The sequence below is a fragment of the Pleurodeles waltl genome, chromosome 7, assembly GCF_031143425.1.
Source record: "Pleurodeles waltl isolate 20211129_DDA chromosome 7, aPleWal1.hap1.20221129, whole genome shotgun sequence".
In the NCBI taxonomy this organism is placed as follows: Eukaryota; Metazoa; Chordata; class Amphibia; order Caudata; family Salamandridae; genus Pleurodeles; species Pleurodeles waltl.
In genome coordinates, this window is record NC_090446.1 from 120,229,333 (window position 1) to 120,248,154 (window position 18,822).

Genomic DNA, 18,822 nt, shown 5'->3' on the forward strand with positions numbered 1-18,822 from the left:
GACCCTGGGCCTATAATAATTATCTAAATCTTCAAGCGCATTGCTATACAAATCTCCTTGACCATCTTGTCTTAGTTTTTTATTGATGTTTTTAAACACCTTCAGACCTCCAGGCCCTAAACAATGTAAAATAATTTTGTACTTTTTCTCCGCAGAAAGTTCCTCTTCATCATCAATCGCAGAAATATAATTCTTGAAGTATTCACACCATTCCTCCCATTTCAACGTAGGTGTGCCAGAAACTGATATAAATGGTTGGGGAGGTGTAAGATTCCATGAATTGCCCGAAGCCATGCCGCACAGTCTCCTTAAATCTCCCTTTTTTTTTTTTTAGAAGGTACTCAGAAAATGTCGAGTTTCCAAGTTCTAGTGTTTGTGATTAAAAAAAAAATGCGAATGCCTTTTTGTCCGATCCAAAATGGCGGCACGATGCCCAATCCAAAATGGCGGCGCAATGCACATCCGAATAACGTAGCAATGCTGGTTGTTAAGGACAGGCCTTGTGACATGCTTTCAGGATGTTGTGTGTTATACCAGGGCTCACCACAAGGTGTCTCCACCAGTTGAATTCCTAGAACTTCAGAAACCGATCAACGCTGATCCTCGTCAGAAGGCGAAGGTTTAAAACCTTAAAATCAGCGTCCACACTCCAACGTCGCAGGTGAGTCCAAGCTCGTCGCCAATTCTGTAAAGATGCGACGTAGAGACTTAGTGTACTTCATCTGTATTTTATTCCATTAGTAAAAAGGAGACGCGCAATGCTAGCAAACGAGCTAACCGCCCATCCCTCAATCCTCGCCGATCTCCACATTCTCGAATGCCACTCCGTCATTCTCACATCCGCGAGAAGACATAGCGTGAGGCATTCAGGAATGAAGAAAACGTCACTACACTTGCCCAGGTGGTAGCTTCCCCGAGGAGCCCCCCCCCCCGCCTGCCTGCTTCGCTGAAGAGACCCCTGGGTCTCCCATCGAAACCTATTGCAAACCCGACGCCTGTTTGCACACTGCACCCGGCCGCCCCGTGCCGCTGAGGGTGTACTTTTTGTGCTGACTTGTGTCCCCCCCGGTGCCCTACAAAGCCCCCCTGGTCTGCCCTCCGAAGACGCGGGTACTTACCTGCTGGCAGACTGGAACCGGGGCACCCCCTTCTCCATTGAAGCCTATGTGTTTTGGGCACCACTTTGACCTCTGCACCTGACTGGCCCTGAGCTGCTGGTGTGGTAAATTTGGGGTTGCTCTGAACCCCCAACGGTGGGCTACCTTGGACCCAACTTTGAACCCTGTAGGTGGTTTACTTACCTGCAAAACTAACAAACACTTACCTCCCCCAGGAACTGTTGAAAATTGCAGTGTCCAGTTTTAAAATAGCTTATTGCCATTTGTGTGAAAACTGTATATGCTATTTTGCTAATTCAAAGTTCCTAAGTGAAATACCTTTCATTTAAAGTATTGTTTGTAAATCTTGAACCTGTGGTTCTTAAAATAAACTAAGAAAATATATTTTTCTATATAAAAACCTATTGGCCTGGAATTGTCTTTGAGTGTGTGTTCCCCATTTATTGCCTGTGTGTGTACAACAAATGCTTAACACTACCCTCTGATAAGCCTACTGCTCGACCACACTACCACAAAATAGAGCATTAGAATTATCTCTTTTTGCCACTATCTTACCTCTAAGGGGAACCCTTGGACTCTGTGCATGCTATTTCTTACTTTGAAATAGTACATACAGAGACAACTTCCTACACTTTACTATTGCCTGTCACTGCAATTCTGAGCAGTCCAAGGTAAGCAGTTGGGATCCTAATTCATTTATTTAATGAGTCTCTTTTAATAGAGCCACCAATTCAGAACATTTGCAAATCTTGGTAACAAGACAGGACAATCTTTTGGCAGGGATAAAGCAAAGTAAGTGGTGGCCACACGAAAGCAGCAAATGGTTTCCTCCGGTCACGCTGCTGCAAAAATGCTGTATTGTGCTCAGTGGCATCCTAATGGATTTAAGCCACTTTTCCAAACAGGTCCTCTGCTGCCCTCCACAAATTATTTTGTTTAAATAGCCAAGCCTCTCAGTGCCTTGTGTCTTTTTTTAACATACCACTTTCGCATTAATTATTGTTGCAATAAAAGAGAGGACAACGTCGGATTCGACTGCATTATAGGACTTAAACGGGAATGAATCCCGAAGCGGTATGATAGAAAAAACGCACAGGGGTGCTGGTAATCTGAAAGAGTGGTTATTACAAGTATTAACATAAAACTACCAAAGCGAAGGGATGCACATTTAGAACAAGAATGTTGTTGCAACAAGTCTAAATATAAAAAGGTATTAATACGGAAAAAGAGGTGATGTCCAAGCATAAATATGTGCTCAAGCTGTGTTAAATGGAAGTAATACAGATCGCACAGAGGTGGGCATATTAAGAAATAAAGTTGTAAATGCAGACTTCAATAAGGACTATTATTGTTAAAAGCAGGCAGGAAACCAAAGCAAAGCGAAGCTTAAGTGTGAGATAACTGCTGCAACACGAATCGTAGTTTGTCTCGATTGGGGGGAGAGGGGGCGGTGGATGGCAGCTGAGTGAGAGATGGAAAACACATGCACTCTCAGGGAGTGGTTCTATGAAAGAATAAAACAGTTCCTGGAAAGCAAGGACTCGTGGAAGAATAGGAGCTGTCAATGAGTGAGGTATTAAATAAGTTATGCTGTACGGGAGGGACGAACACACGTTGTGGGGGCTCATACAAACAAAGCTAGCAAATAGAAGGCAAGCAAATGTGAATGACAAACGCCAAAACCAATGGTAAGCAATGGGTGGAATGCATTCCTAGGCCAGGTTTTGGCATGTCCACAACATGTCTTTCATAACCAGACAGTTGTGCTGTGAGGTAGGCTTCGACCTAAAAAGTATTATGCCTGCTACATCAAAGAGGGGAGCTTATCACTTGCTAGGGCACTCATCAGATCAAAAATAGACTACTGAAATCTTATGCTTCTGGGCACTGTTCAAAGTTTCTCCTAAAGTCTATACGCATTACAGAAGACGGAATAAAGTTCAAGCTTCTGCCAATTATTCTGTCAAAAAGGTAAAGTTGGTAAAGTTCCAATTTAATGAAAAAATGGCATGATGTTAGCTCGACCTATCTGCCCATTTTTGCAACCAGCAGTGCGATCTAAACCACTACTAGTCTTTCGCACTTCAACCAGGAGGATAGCACCCAGGCCATGGAACAGCTTGCCATCCATAATGCACAAAATAAAGGGCGGTCCAGGCCCTAGGAATGCAGTGAAACTACATGTGTATTTTAACTGTAAGATACCTCTTTGATCTCCAGCACTTTGATGTCCTAATAGTTTCTGAAACCCTGATCTTCCATGATGGCATTTTTTTATATACGTCAAGGGAATGCAGTCGCAGAGCGACCTTGAAGAAAAAGCAGTGCTTGGCAGTGAGCAAGGATTTATTTCCTCCAACAGAGTAAACTTGCCTACTGAGAAAAGGAAAATGGAACCAGTATAATGATAGATAAATAACACAATAATTTGGACTGCAGTAGGAACAATGCTATGGCATGGGAGGTCAGCCATGCTGGGGAATCAAGCAAGAGAAATTATGCTTCAATCACGAAACAACACAAGAAATAGTAGTTTGGACGAAGTATATAAAAAGTGGTGCGTGTGTGCACATCACATCTCTGCTTCCTTTAACATCTTCCTACTGTGTAATGAAATCTGTCCCAGTCCCTGGCTACCTGGCTTCTCCTTTCATACAAACCCATTGTCAGGAAAGCTGATTTCTAAGTCTCAAACCAGTTCTCTAGATCCTGGCAGCTCCAGAGCAGATAGACAATCCTTACAACAGGGGTTGCCACAAACTTTGAAGAGCTATGAACCATGTACTACTGCTAAATCACAGAGGGGGCCTCATGCTTATATTCAGGGGTGGAAGGGGCAGTTATGGCAAAGTGCACTTTATTTCAGGGGTGCCCTAGATCAATGGCATGTACCACTGTCATCAGCAGTAGTGTGCTCCAAAACGTGCTAAATTTGGCCAGTCAGGTGCTAGTCTGGGGTCCTCTTGCCAGTAGAACAGTGTATGGGTGATTGGGACGGTTTTGACTATATATCTCTTTGTTGAAGCTGGGCAACTTTTTGGCCGTGCCTCTGTTCAGGTCACTGGTTCACCTGCTGGAACAGGTCTCTTTTCAAGGCCCAGTGAGCAAAAAGGTTCGCCCTGTTCCAATTCACAGGGTGTGAATTCAAAGTCAAACAGCTGCACTTGGCAATACAAAGAATTCTAAATAAAGGGGCATCAGGAGGGCGTCGCCTGAGGGTGGGGTAGAGAAGTAGGCATGCAGACAAAAGGATTGAGAAGCAGTAGCTACCACTCAGAGTACGAAGCACCTAACGGCCTTAGATCCTAAATACAAACTGGGGTTGGGGAGGAGGAGGCTAGGTGCTTAGCCCAGGGATATCCCCATCTGTTTACTTTATAGTATGTTTATGGTATAGTAGGTTGCCTATTACATATAGTGACACCTGCAACTTCCCATCATTCAGAGTTGAGTAGAGACAGAATTATAACTTATTATAGTTAACATATGAATTCATGATTACACATGTAGCCACTACAAATGAGTAGTCCAACTGAATTCTCAAACATATATTGACATTTCTGATTCAGATGAGAGCTCAGTATTTTGTGCTCTACATTGCTTCATACTGCTCTAGAGGCAATGTCCTCCTAATTCTTCACCACTATGAGTGTTTTTTTTATAAAAGAGTCGATGCACAATTATAAATGCCTTTATTCATTCAACCAATCCTTAACTGGACTGGCTATGTAACAGTATACTCAGAAGGTTTACCTCACCTAAGAAATAATTTTCATTAAACAAACTCCACTCCCCTCTCTCTCTCTCTCTCTCTCTCTATATATATATATATATATATTAAACCTACTGGCCGTCACCAGTAGGTAGTTATAGTCATTACCTAGTTTCCATAGGAAAGGCATTTTGTGACTTGCCTATAACTTTGGTGGCGTTTGATGAAATTTTCCCCAAAAAGTGTCCTTGTGTGTCTTATTATGCATGGTAAGTTTTGGGGTGATTTGTCAAGCATCAGCTGAGAAAAAGGTGGTGGGGGATCAAAAAAATTGTGTTTCCCATGTTAATTCCTATAGGGAATTTGAACATGACTACAGCTTGAACTGCTGGGCGGAATTATACCAAATTTGGCAGCAAGCTAGCTCCTTGTCCAGAAAGAGTGCTTTTTGTTATTTGGTGTAAATCTGTTCAGTAGTTTTAGAGGTATTAAAGGGAAAATAAATATAGACATATAGGAACATGGAGGCTCTGCAGATCCTGGAGATCTCGTGCTGAGATCTGAATGGCTTCCAAAACTAGGAAGGGGCAGGGTAGAAATACCCTAACCCTATAGCCTTGGCACTGGGGTCCCCTTGGTATCCCGCCATGGCCAAAAAGCATTAAAATATTTCTGCAAAATTCGTGAAAGATCATCAAATCTGCCAGAAAAAAAAACAAGTGCAGTCTCCCGCTCTTGTTCTTAATGTAGCCCCTGGGTAGGCCAGGTCCTGTAGACATGCTCAATATATATAAAACAGAGGAGGGTGCACAGGGCCCCTTCTCAAGGGGCTCTGTTATTCCCCAGGGACCAAAACCTCCCTGGGCTACATAAAAATAAAGTATACTGGAGGGGGTGGGAATTGGGGCCACGCTGTCCCCCCCAGGCCCCCTTGCCGAGCTCCCCAGGGACCACCACCTCCCTGGGTTATTTTCTAAAAAAAAATGAGGGGGGTGCAAAGATCCCTCTTCTGGGCCTTTCAGATACCCCTGGGACCAGCACCTCCCCAGGACTAAATTGAACATTAAGGACGGGGTCCACGTGGACCCCCGGCCCCAGGGACCACCACCTTTCCGATGCCAGTCCATGCAAAAGAAAAGGGGGGTCCCAGCCCCCATCCTGGATCCATTAATGGCCCTGGGGGGTTAGCCCCCCCAGCACCCCCTCCTGCTATCTCCCTAGGTGCCCACTCTCAGGAGAGACCTGTTTGTTTTTGCTTGGCAGGAGCTGTGACAGCTTCCGCCAAGCAATAGAAAACACTAACTCTGCTTCCAGCAAGCGGGAGGTGTCAAATGCTCCCACTTGCTGGAAGCAAAGTTATCATCTGTTGCAGACATGTGGTCAGGGAAACAGATGAAAGTATTACTCCTGCACGCAGGAAGATGAATTTCCAGCAGCTCCCTGCATGTGGGAGCAATGCCAGCTTCTGCAGGAGGTGGGTAGCCAACTGAGACCGCAGGGACCTTCAGGCTCCCCTCACGGTCCTGTCACCATCTCTCTCTCTTCCATCTCATAATGGGATGGAAGAGAGCGAGAGAGATATTGTTAATGCAATGGTCTCTGAATACAGTGACTTCAAAACGTCACACTAGCACGATGTTTGATTCAAATGTTATAGTTATGTTTTAATGCACAGAGGAACGGAGTCACTTCTGGACTACTTTTAAGCTCTTGGACTGTCACTCAAAAGGTTGAAGTTTTAAATCCTGGTATCTCAAGGCAGCATGTATGTTTATTTACTCATGTTTTGAATGTTAAACATTGCTAGTGAACATTTACGTCTTTTTCCCATCAATACCTTTGGTTTAAATGTTTGAATGTCATAGACATGTCTGGATAATGAATAGTGAGGAGTCACCTGTGGCCTAGTGATTAAGGGCTTAGACCCTCACACAGATGGTTGAGGGTTCCAGTCTAAGAGTGTCAGTTGTTAGTTTTCTGCTTTAATTTTTTTTCAACTTCAAAATATTTAAGGTATATACTGGAAGGTTATATCACTCTAATTACTTGACAAGTGCATTGTATTTTCAATTTGTCCGATTATTATCTCATTCTGAGTATATCATTCATCAAAGCCTAAAAACCCTCTCTCTTCCATCACATTATGGAAAAAGAGAGAGAGAGAGAGAGAGAGAGACAGAGAGAGAGAGAGAGAGAGAGAGATTGTTATTGCAATGGTCTCTCCATACATTGACTTCAAAGTGGCACACTAGTGACATGTTTGGTTCGAATGTTGTAGTTACATTTGATGCATAAAGAACAGAGTCACTTCTGGCCTACTGGTAAAGCTCTTGGACTGTCACACAGTAGGTTGAAGGTTCAAATCCAGCTATCTTATGGCACTAAGTCTGTTTATTTACTTGTGCTTTTAATTTTAAACATTACTATTGATGGAACACTTAAGTCTTTTTTCCAACAAATCTTTGGTGTGAATGTCATAAATATGTTTGGCCAGTACACAGTAAGGAGTCACCTGTGGCCTAGTTGTTAAGGTGTCTGACCCTCATAGTGTAGGTTGAGAGTTGCGAGTCTAGGTGTGTCAGTGCTTATTCCCTTGCTTTAATTTCTTTTTAAAGTGAAATATTTAAGGTACATAACGAAAGGTGATCTCACTCGTTTGCAGGGTGGGGTTGGGTGCTTATAGGGGGTAGGCCACAGGCCAGGCCCTGCGTCCAATCCTGGTGCGGGGTTGGGTGGTTACAGAGAGAGGGCTGTAGGGCCTGGCCACTGGTAGGGCCATACAGCCAACCCCTGGTGTGGAACTTAGTGCATATAGAGGGGAGGCTGCATGGCCTGGCCAAAAGCCAGGTCCTGCGGCCAACCCGTGCCATGCATGGGCAAAGGCCATGCATGGCAGTGGTTGTATTAACATAAAGTAATTAAAATTACTTACGTTAAAAAAGCTATAGAAATTCACTGAAAAATCAAAAGGTTACAGAGACGTTATAGATAGGCTCTGAATGTACACACACAAAACCATAGAAATTCAGCAGTTATAGTTATACATGTGTGATATTTTTTGTGACCACGTGGCATCTCTGACTACATGTTAGTGACTAGATTTGCTGATGTTGAGGTGTCTGCATTGGATTAGTTGTTGGTGGTTAGTGTGGCTTGATGTTTGAGTGTCTTTTTAAGTATACATATGACTTCAGGGGACTCTACATGTGGGTGCAGTATATGTGTGCATAACTGTGTCTCTGAAAGTGATACCATTTGCATGGGTTTTTGTGCAGGTGACTCCACGTGTAGGTCTCTGAGTGTTTTCACAGGCAGGTAAGGCAAACAACTATGGAAGGTGAGGTTTGGATGTATAAATATGGTGCAGCTCAAACAGACTGTTTTCAAGGATGTGTTAAAAACCTGCACATTAATATTCACGAGACAAGGTAACTTTTTGGGAATGCCTCTGAGCTTATAGAAATGCAGAGATGGGGGCCTGGAAGAGACATCAGACCACCATCTTTACAATCACAAAGTGCAATTAGTGCAATTTATGGACTCAAAGCATCAGGAGGCGCTCTGCTGAAACAAATTGTACTTCCCAATGCCAACTGCTGTAATTCGGATAGTGGAAGCTGTCTCTCACAGACAGCTTCCACTGTGAAAATGGTCAGTGACTGACAAAGATAGCTGTTAAACTTTAAATGCTTTGTGACCACATCAGCATTTCCTTGTGAATCATAAGGGTCATATGTCTATTTGGTGCTCCATTTTGTTTGTGCTTCACAAGGAATTGCAATGCAGAAACTGAGTTGCAAAGACATTGTGATTAGACTTTTCACCATCCCAAAATTTGCTACTTAGCACAGAATTTGCTAGGTTGAAAGACCTCTGATGCATTGGGCCCTTTGTAAAGTAATATAAGGATCTTCATGTCATGCAATAGATTACAAGGGATTGTTTATCAGGGTGAGCAAGTGACTGCATATAAAACATAGAGGCCTCTGCTCATAAGGGTTTGAAGGATTCTCTGTGCAATGGCAACGGGCTTCACATGTGTTCATGCGCAAGGTAGTGAACCCAATTCAGCTTAAGCGATTCACCACCTGGTAAGCAAGACTTTTCTCATGCAAGCGTGCCTGGGTGAGTATGGTCCCATATGAATGTGCATGCTATGCGTCTTCAACTGTAAATGTGGTTACTACCTTCCAGTCTTACTGTTAGGAATGAAGACCGGGACCGGCTACGAAGACCCTCACGTGACGCTAAGCTGGAGACCATACCAATCTGTGAAGCGTGGTAAGTGCACTGGGGTAAATCTCTTTCGGCTTGGGTTGTGTCTCTTACATGAACTGCTGGGCAATTATGGCTTGAAGCAAGAGATAACTTTACAGCAGGGTAGGGGAGGTGGGTAGCCAGAAAGCACCTGCACGAGTCTGACTGCACTCACTGAATGCCTCGAGTTAAGAACTGTAATCAAAGCAATGGTCTGTTATCAGTAAGCAGAGTAGACTACACCTTTAACCACAGCAATATTTGGCCCTACCAATGCAGCCATTTGGTCTTTCACCATATGCAAGGCTGACCTGCCGTAGCTCAAACCAGATCAGAAGAGACGCTTCCATGAAAACGGTTACAGAGGGGTGAGCGGTGGTTGGACTTTAGCATGTGTTTTTGTAATTGTATAGAGGTTATCCGTGAGCATGTTTATCAGCAGTCACCAAAGAGCGCATTTGCAACCTATGTATACAAATCATCAAAACGTATGTTTGTAATCCCCAAATACAAAATTATTAAAATTGCTCACACACTATTGTATTAATTCACTGCATGGCCATCTATGTTTTCCCTTTTGGTGAGCAAAGGGTGTCTAGTTAGGGTTTTCATTCTAAGCGGGTAGGTGCTAATCAATTAAACATTATAGCAGTTTACTTATAATAGCATTAGCCGAGAATTAAATGTGTCACCCTTTGCAGGCATACTAGCAGTGCAGCATTCGTTTAAGCAAAGCCGTGTGAGGAAGACCTTGTTGAGGCACCTACCCAGGAGGGAAACTTCAGACCTTACTGCAGAAGTGAAGAACCACCTGAGCTAGGCAGAAGTTGAAGGGGAAAGAAGGTGGTCTCCTTACAGAGTAAGACTATGCTCCCCGCAAAGTCTTACTCTGCAAATGAGATCAAGGCAAGAAGAAACAACACTGCAGCACTCGGAAGTCGGTGCAGTGATCAAAAGATTGTAACTGCCGAACACTGGCTGCTGACTTACCAGAGAAGGAAATCTCAGAGGGCAACGTTCTGGAGAAGATCTCCAAAACAGGAAGAAAATGAAACGCCCAACTATGACAGATCCATGCTCCGACCTTGGCAGCATTGCTGCCTACAAAGATGCCCTAGTGCCGAGTGTTGCCTTCTTCCTTCAGGAGGGCACATGAGATTGAGGGATCATACATCCTGATATATAAAGGAGAGCTAGCTATTGGTATCTAATTAGAGACAAGAGAAATCAGGCAGGTAATGGACAGCATCAGTAAGGTCAACCAATGACTGTTCAACTAAGGACACTTCTCCTTTCCTAGGTTTTCATTTAATAGTGAATCCATTCTATATTGGTAACTGTAGGGCTGAAGCATTGTGCTCTTGGTTACGTGGATTTTTTTGGTATCCTTAGGCATCAGAAATATTGGGAAAGCCTGGCACCCACTATAGATACCTGAAAACACATATGTTGCAGCACACCTTGCGTGAGTGCAACATAGCTGTATATCAAGGCACAGTGGGCTTTTATTGACCCATATGAAAGTGATGCATGGGAGCGAAGCATCTGTCATGACAACAGCCAAAGGGGAGGTCAGCTGTACCTTTGGTGCATACAGGCAAAAATATTTCACAAAAACAAATCACCTGTATGATGGCACCTTTTTCGCTTTGCCGGACATGGTAGTCACTGCACATGTTTCCATCCAAAGGGGAGTATATTCACCTACTAAGTCCAACCACCGCCTTTACAGTTCCCCGATGTCCAAAATAAAGCTACACCATTTAAGATTCATTGCCTTGAATCTGAGAGCGTATGTTTACAACAGCTAGGTTGTTCAGATCAGGTTGCTAAGGATATTTAACTATTAAGCAAACCATCAAGCTTTAATTATTAAGGAAACCGTTATAAGACACATTGGCAATCTTTTCAAAACTGGTACAATTCTAAAAGTTTTGACCCTCTATCTGTTGAACGTATTAAGATTTTGGAATTCCTCAGAGATGGCTTTATAAAGGGGTTGCGCCCTCTACTTTATCCTCTCAGTGGGCTACTGTTAAGACCCTTAAAATGGACCAAGATTGGTCAAATATTTCCCCTGTTGAGATAAGGCTTCTGAAGAGTTTCAAATCGAGAAAGCCTTCAGTGCCTTCTCCAGTCCCAACCTGGGATCTTTCAGTAATGTTAAAACGGTTACAGCAAGCTCCCTGTGAACCACTGAAAGTTTATTTGCAGTGGCTGTTTTCTTTAAAAAAAAAAAAGCTATACCCTCTATTAAGAGACTGGAAGTACCGGGAGAGTTAGTAATCTCTAAAACATACGCTTTAGATTTATCTAGACCGTTCTAATAATTACTGTGTGTCTAATGCCTTATTTATTTCCTATGGTTCTGCCAACAATGGGGAAAAGGTAACTTCCTAAATGATAATTAGATGGGTTAGACAAGTAATTGGTATATCATATAAATATATCTAAGGGTACCTCCCATCTACAATTCAAGGAAGCTCTGCTAGGTCACTATCTACATCAGGGGTCTCCAAACGTTTCTTTAGCAAGAGCTATTTATGTTGAATTAAAATCTTCCCAAGCTAATATTATTAGTGTTGTAATAGTGACGACATCAGACAAGATTACATTGGTGGCCTTGCCATTCAAGCTCAGCAGTGTATCACTTCAATGCATCAGGCAGAAGTACCAGCAGTAATGTAAGGCTTTATAAATTTGCAATACCTTTACATGGGTAATAAATGAAAGCCATAGCATAATGCCACCGACACTAATGTAATAATAAGTCTTCCCCCGCTGTAGGATTTATCACTCAAACATTAGCTTTAAATGTAATATAACCTGTGGATTTATAAAGCTCATGTACACCATGAACAATACAATGGCGCTGAAGTACAAGTTACTTACCTTCGGTAACGAAGTATCTGGTAAAGACATATTCTAGTTGCAGATTCCTTACCTTTGAATTTCCCCAGGTGTCAGACTGGATCCGGAGATTTTTCTTCGAGCAGTACCTCTGTGTGCCGATAGGTGGCGTCGGTCGACTCCGCTGGCATCGTTGGCGTCCTACTCGCCATGATGATGTCGCGGTCATATATAGGCGCCACCCCGGCGCGCTGATGTCAGTTTCTTTTCACGACTTTCCACAGCAGTAGCGCAGAGCCATGAAGAACACCGAGAGTGGTGCGTCAAAACTAGGGCCCTTAAGAGGAAGTTCCTGTCCGTAGAAATCAGTCCGCAGTGCGGGGAGGATGGGCGGGTCAGTAAGGAATCTGCAATTAGAATATTTCTCTACTAGATATTTTGTTACCGAAGGTAAGTAACTTGTACATCTGATAGAGACTTCTAGTTGCAGATTCCTTACCTTTGAATAGATACCCGAGCAATATCATCCCCGGTGGTGGGCTGCGAACCAAGATCACACCAAAAAGTCCTGCAGGACCGAACGGCCAAAGAAGCCATCCCTGTGGACCTGATTGTCAAGGCAGTAGTGTTTGGTAAAAGTGTGCAGAGCTGCCCACGTTGCTGCCTGACTAATATCCAGGACTGGATCGCCCCATGCTAGCGCTGTGGTAGCAGCAGTAGATCTGGTGGAGTGAGCTAGCAAACATTCGGGGGGTTGCTTTTTAGCCAGAACGTAGCACATTTTGATGCATAAGAGTACCCATTGTGAAATGGTCCTCTTCTGCACCGCCTTCTCCTTTTCTTTGCACCCACATATCCCACAGGGAGTTGATCGTCCACTCTGAAGTCTTTGGTACAATCAAGATAGAATGCCAACGCTCTTTTTGGGTCAAGACGGTGGAGTCTCTCCTCTTCATGAGAGGGATGTGGGGCTGCGTAAAAGGTAGGCAAGGTGATGGACTGTCCGACATGGAAGGGTGTCACTACCTTAGGTAGAAAAAAGCCCTCGTGCGAAGCACCACTTTGTCAGGATGTATGGCATGAAATGGTGGCTTAGATGACAGAGCCTGGAGTTCACTAACTCTGCGGGAAGAAGGAATGGCAACTAAAAAGACAGTCTTTATAGTTAAGAGCCTTAGAGGACAGTTGTGAAGCAGTTAAAACGGGGTACACATAAGGTATGTTAAGACCAGGTTGAGATCCAATTGGGGCATGATGAATGGGGTAGGAGAAAAGAGATGTGTGAGGCCTTTAAGAAACCTCACAACTATGGGAGATTTAAATAAGGAAGGCTGATCTGGCAACCTCAAGAAAGCAGAGATAGCAGAGAGATATCCCTTAAGAGTGCCCCAGGTGGAACCCTGCCAGGCAAGAGAAAGAATAAAGAGAAGAACTTGAGAAAGAGGAGCAGATAGAGGATCGACAGAATTGTCGATGCACCATTCCATAAATTTCTTCCAACGACAGGCATATACAGTTTTGGTTGAGGGACGCCTGGCTGCCAAGATAACGTCACAGTCTTCAGGTGGCAAGTCAAAAGACGTCAATTGTCGCCACTGACTCTCCACGCATGAAGCCGCAGAGTTGACAGGTTTGGGTGAAGGACCCTCCCCTGCTGCTGCGACAGAAGATTCTCCCAAAGGAGTAGACTGATCGGAGGAACTATGGCCATGTTCAAAAGATCGGGATACCAGACTCTTCATGCCCAGTCCGTAGTCACCAGTATTACTTGGGCCCGCTCTTGCCTGATCTCCAGAACTCTGGGCAGAAGTGGTATAGGCGGAAAGGCATACAGGAGGTCTGAATTCCACTCGCTATGAAAAGCGTCGCCGAGCGAGTGCGGCCTTGGAAACTCCAACGCCCAAAACAGCTGACATTGCGCGTTCTCTACGGAGGCGAACAAGTCTAAAGAAGGTTCTCCCCACTGCAGGAAGAGACCTTGCGCCACCTCTGGATGGAGACGCCATTCGTGGTCGACCAGACACCGTTGGCTGAATTCGTCTGCTCTGGCATTCAAGGAGCCTGCCAGGTGTTGAACCACCAGGGAAATGCCCTGATGTTCCAGCCAAGTCCAGAGGCAAAGGGCCTCTTGACAAAGGGTCCACGACCCCACTCCGCCTTGTTTGTTGCAATACCACATGGCGGTGGTGTTGTCTGTGATCATCTGCACTGCTTTCCCCTTGAGGGAGTGAAGACATGATTTCAATGCTAGTCGAATCACTTGGAGCTCCAGATGACTAATATGGAGCCCGGTTTCCGCCGGAGACAAGATGCCTCTGATCTCTGCCTTTCCAATGTGGCCACTCCATCCCAGGAGTGCTGCATCTGTCATGACCGTAAGATCTGTTTGGGGGAAGGAGAGGGATCTGCCCTTGACCGAATCCTGATTTGTTAACCACCACTGCAGGTCTTTCGCAGTCCCTTCCGAGATCTGGACCTTGTCAGAGAGATTCCCCTGATGCTGCGCCCGACCGGAACTTCAGGTCCCACTGCAGAGCCCGCATATGCCATCTGGCATTTTGAACCAGCAGGATGCAGGAGGCTATGAGGCCCAGCAGCCTCAGGGTCATTCTCACCGAAATCCAGGACAGAGGCTGAAACATCGGTATCATAGCCCGAATATCCTGGACTCGCTTTTCGGGAGGATATGCCCGAAACTGCACTGTATCCAGAACAGCTCCGATGAAAGGGAGCATCTGAGAAGGAGTCAGGTGTGACTTCAGCACGTTGATAGTGAACCCCAGCGAATGCAAAAGGTTCACCGTAGTCTGGAGGTGGAAGATGACTGTCTGGGGCGAGTTCGCCTTCAACAGCCAATTGTCGAGGTAGGGGAAGACTGGGACCCCTAACCTGCGCAGATGAGCTGCCACCACTACCAACACGTTTGTGAACACCGAGGGGCACTGGTAAGACCAAAGGGGAGCACGGTAAACTGAAAGTGCTTGTGACATACCACAAATCGTAGGCAACATCTGTGGGCCGGCAAGAGGGGAATGTGGAAATATGCGTCTTGCAAGTCCAACGCTACCATCCAGTCTCCGGGATCCAGGGCAGATCGGACCTGAGCCAATGTCAACCTTTTGAACTTTTCCTTTTTTAGGAAGAGATTGAGGGACCGAAGATCTAATATAGGCCGAAGACCTTTTTCTGAACCAGAAAGTAGCGTGAATAGCAACCACGACCTACTTCTGGCAACGGAACCCTCTCTATAGCTCCTTTGGCCGAAAGGGCTTGGACTTCCTCGCAGAAAAGCGCCATATGATCCTCCAATATCTGATTGTATGAAGGTGGCATGGCTGGAGGAGATGTCTCGAAGGGGAGGGAGTAGTCCCTTCGGACAATTTGGAGGACCCACCTGTCTGAGATAATGGATTGCCATTGGTGCAGGTGATGGCGTATGCTGCCACCCACTGGTTCCTGATGTACCCACAGACTAGGAAGGCTTGGAGGCTGAAGAGGTGGCGGGGTGGCCTGGGCGACCCGCTGGCTCCCTGATCCCCAGGGGCGTGGGATCCCGCGGCATGCACGGGTCGTTGGCCAGGGGGGAAAGGACGCAGTTGGGTGCCCCTTCCATAGCCATAAAAGGGGCAAAAGGCAGACTGCTGGGGTCTAGGTGCGGGCGCGAGGCCAAGGGACCGGGCCATGGCTTGGGAATCCTTAAAGCGCTCGAGCGCCGAATCCGCCTTGTCTCCAAAAAGACGTGTGCCATCAAAGGGCATGTCCATCAAGGATTGCTGGACATCCCCTGAAAAGCCAGATGTTCTCAGCCAGGCATGTCGTCCCAATGCCACTGTGGATGCAACCGATCTGCCCAGAGAGTCGGTCGTATCGAGTCCACAATGAATCATGAACTTAGCTGCATCTCTCCCATCTGTTACGGCTTGGGAAAGGACATTCCGGGCCTCTTGCGTAACCGTATCCCAGAGAGTATGGGAATAGTGGCCCAAAAGGCATGCAGTGTTCACGGACCGCAGCGCTAGACTGTTGGAAGAAAACAACTTATTCCCCAAATTATCCAGTCTTTTTGATTCCCTATCCGGGGATGCGGCAGAGAATGCATCAGATGAAGAAGAAGCCTGGATGACAAAGCTCTCAGGCGTGGGGTGTTGGGTGAGGAATTTCTAGTATGACGGAGCAGGCCGATGGCGGCGGGCAATCGTCCTATTCACGAGAGCCCCTGTGCTGGGTCTGGACCAAGTACCCAAGAGGACGTCTGTCAGTGCTTCATTAAAGAGTAGAAGGGGCTCCGAAGAGGAAGACCTCGGCTGAAGCACATCAGTTAGGATGTTACGCCTAACCTCCACAGAAGGTAGCTCGCGGTCCAGGACCTCAGCCGCCCTTCTCACCACCATAGAATAAGAAGCACCCTCCTCCGTAGCCATGCTAGTAGGAGAGAGCATACCAGTGTCAGGGGAGGTGTCTAGACCACTGGCATCACCCAAATCCTGCACCCAGTCCATTTGGGAGTCAAGCTGGTATTCTAAAGGATCCAGCGTCACATCCATACTCTCCCCGTATCCATACCCACAAGAATAAGGCTCTGGATCAACCCAGGCCCCAGGAGAACCCATAGAGAACAGAATCAGCATTGATCGACGTAGTTCTGGCGTCGGGAGCGTCGACGTCTGACCCGATGCTGGGGAAGGTTGCCGTGGCATGACCGGCGTCGGGACGGATCCGCGATTGGATCCGGAGGAGCCCTCCGATGACGTGGCCGAAGCCGACGGCTTTGAAACCGAGGGAACCCCAACCGACTCTCCTGTGCCCGAAGGCGCCGAAGGTGGGTCAGACTGCCCAAAAATGAGGCGCATGGCCTCGTAAAATTCCTTGAGTTGGGCAGGGGTGGCTCCGGCTCCCAGGAAGTCGTGGAAGTGTAGAGCCGACCCAGAGGAAGGCTCCGTTGACGGAGGCCTAGAGTATCTACGCTCTTCCCGCATCGTATCATCCGATCAATGGGGTGAAGTCGAAGAACGCTTGTCCTTCTTCGACTTCTTCTTTTTGTGACCCAAATGCCCCGAAGACTTGGAGGACGATGAGTGGTGGTGACTCCGCTGCCGGTCTCGAGACCTTCCTCTCGAACGGGACCGTGAGCACCACGGAGTCAAGTGTCGGGCCGCCATGAGCTTTAGGGACTGCTCCCTCAAAGCTTTCGGGTTCATGGCCCGACACTCGGAGCACGACTTCAGGTTGTGAATGCGCTCCAGGCACCAAAGACACACAAGGTGCGGATCCGTCACCGACGTAGTTCGGTGACAGGAGTCACAGGGCTTGAATCCGGTCTTGCGGGACATCCCCCGACCCATCCTCGAACTCGTCAAAAACTTTGATAAAAGTGTCAACGTAGTCAAAAAATGACTGAGGTAGCTCTCTCCGGATCTGCGCGTAGGCTGACGCGGAAATAAAAGAACTGACGTTAGCACGCTGGGGTGGTGCTTATATACGACTGTGACGTCATTGCAGTGAGCACGACACCCGTGGAGTCGACCGACGCCACCTGACGGCACGCAGAGGTACTGCTCGAAGAAAAATCTCCGGATCCAGTCTGAAGCCTGGGGAAATTCAAAGGTAAGGAATCTGCAACTAGAAGTCTCTATCAGATATAACATGTTTATTGTTATCCAACTCAATGGGTGCAGTGGATCATTTGGGAATTCAACTGGAAATTCAACCTTGGAAATTTTGTCTCAAATACACATTTATCAAGTTTGGTATATAATTCAACCAAGCAAAAGTTTCTAATTTTGTAGGCTGGATTTTGTATTGGAGAGCTTCTTAGGTCGCTGGAGAACTACTAGGAGCTCACTAGCCACTCACTGAAGAAGCCTGATCAACATCTTGGGCAGAACTAGGGAAGACGCAATCCCTACAAAAGATATGTAGGGCTGCCACACAGTCCACACATTAAACATTTGGGAATTATTAATCATTACAGACATGTACCTCGGCTGAATGTAATTTTGCTTCACCAGTCTGTAAATTAGAAATGAAGTAATTGTCGATTAAATAAACTTTTTTGTCTGTATCAGTGATTGTCGGTGCATATTTCTGTTGCTTGGTAAATCCTCATTTAGTTATGACTGGGACGAGGAGGAGATGAGGTGGTAATTAAGCAATTACTTACCAGTAAGACTCATTATCCCAATTTGTAGTCGTCCTCTTCTGATTCCACATCCCTCGTTCCCTCCCTTCCAGTCTCGCACCTGGATAATAAGGTGTGTAAGATACAGAAGGCAGGATCATTTTGGGACAACCACGTGATTGAATTGAAAGAAAGACTGAAGAATGGGATCAAAACATGCCACAGCGTGGTTATATTTCTGTCCGAGGCAGGAATACCTCATTTAGTTATGACTTGGACGAGGGGGACTACGAATCGGGGTAATGATTGGTTCATTGCTGCTGTCTGTGCTCTCCCAGTTATGCATGCAATAAGCATGCAATGGTGATGTTCTATGCTCTACCAATTATGCACGAGTTACACTTGCACTACTTCTGGTCAATGCTATTCGATTTGGCATGTGAGGAAGGCTCTGTAGTGCCTATGCTGTATATATTCCACTTTGTGTTTAGAGCAACACTTGCATTGACAGTTCCCAAGATATGCCTGCATTTTGTGTGAAGGGAACTCACACTGTTAATGGCTGTATTTTGCCTGTTTTACATTCGAGGAGTCTAGTAGCGCCTCCATTCGTACCTGCACAGCACATCTGTGAGGGAAGCTTGCTCATGCTTGCCTTGCCCCCATGTTAAACCTTTTAAGGATGTGAAGGAACATGGCTAATGATTCCCCTGCTTTCCCAGAAAAAAAAGACTTGCTTTCCATCTGCCACGATTGCACTTCTGCTT

General features: G+C 45.9%; 1 protein-coding gene across 4 annotated transcripts in view; it reads left to right on the plus strand.

The window, feature by feature from the left end:
* Positions 1–18,822, plus strand: part of RGS19 (regulator of G protein signaling 19) — a 314,671-nt gene that overhangs the window by 273,740 nt on the left and 22,109 nt on the right. For 2 of the 4 annotated variants that reach the window (XM_069243228.1, XM_069243230.1), the window contains one exon: positions 9,025–9,111. In XM_069243228.1, coding sequence (XP_069099329.1) covers positions 9,025–9,111 — 87 coding nt within the window. The remainder of the gene's footprint in view (positions 1–9,024; positions 9,112–18,822) is intronic. The other 2 variants (XM_069243229.1, XM_069243231.1) reach the window with 1 other exon arrangement.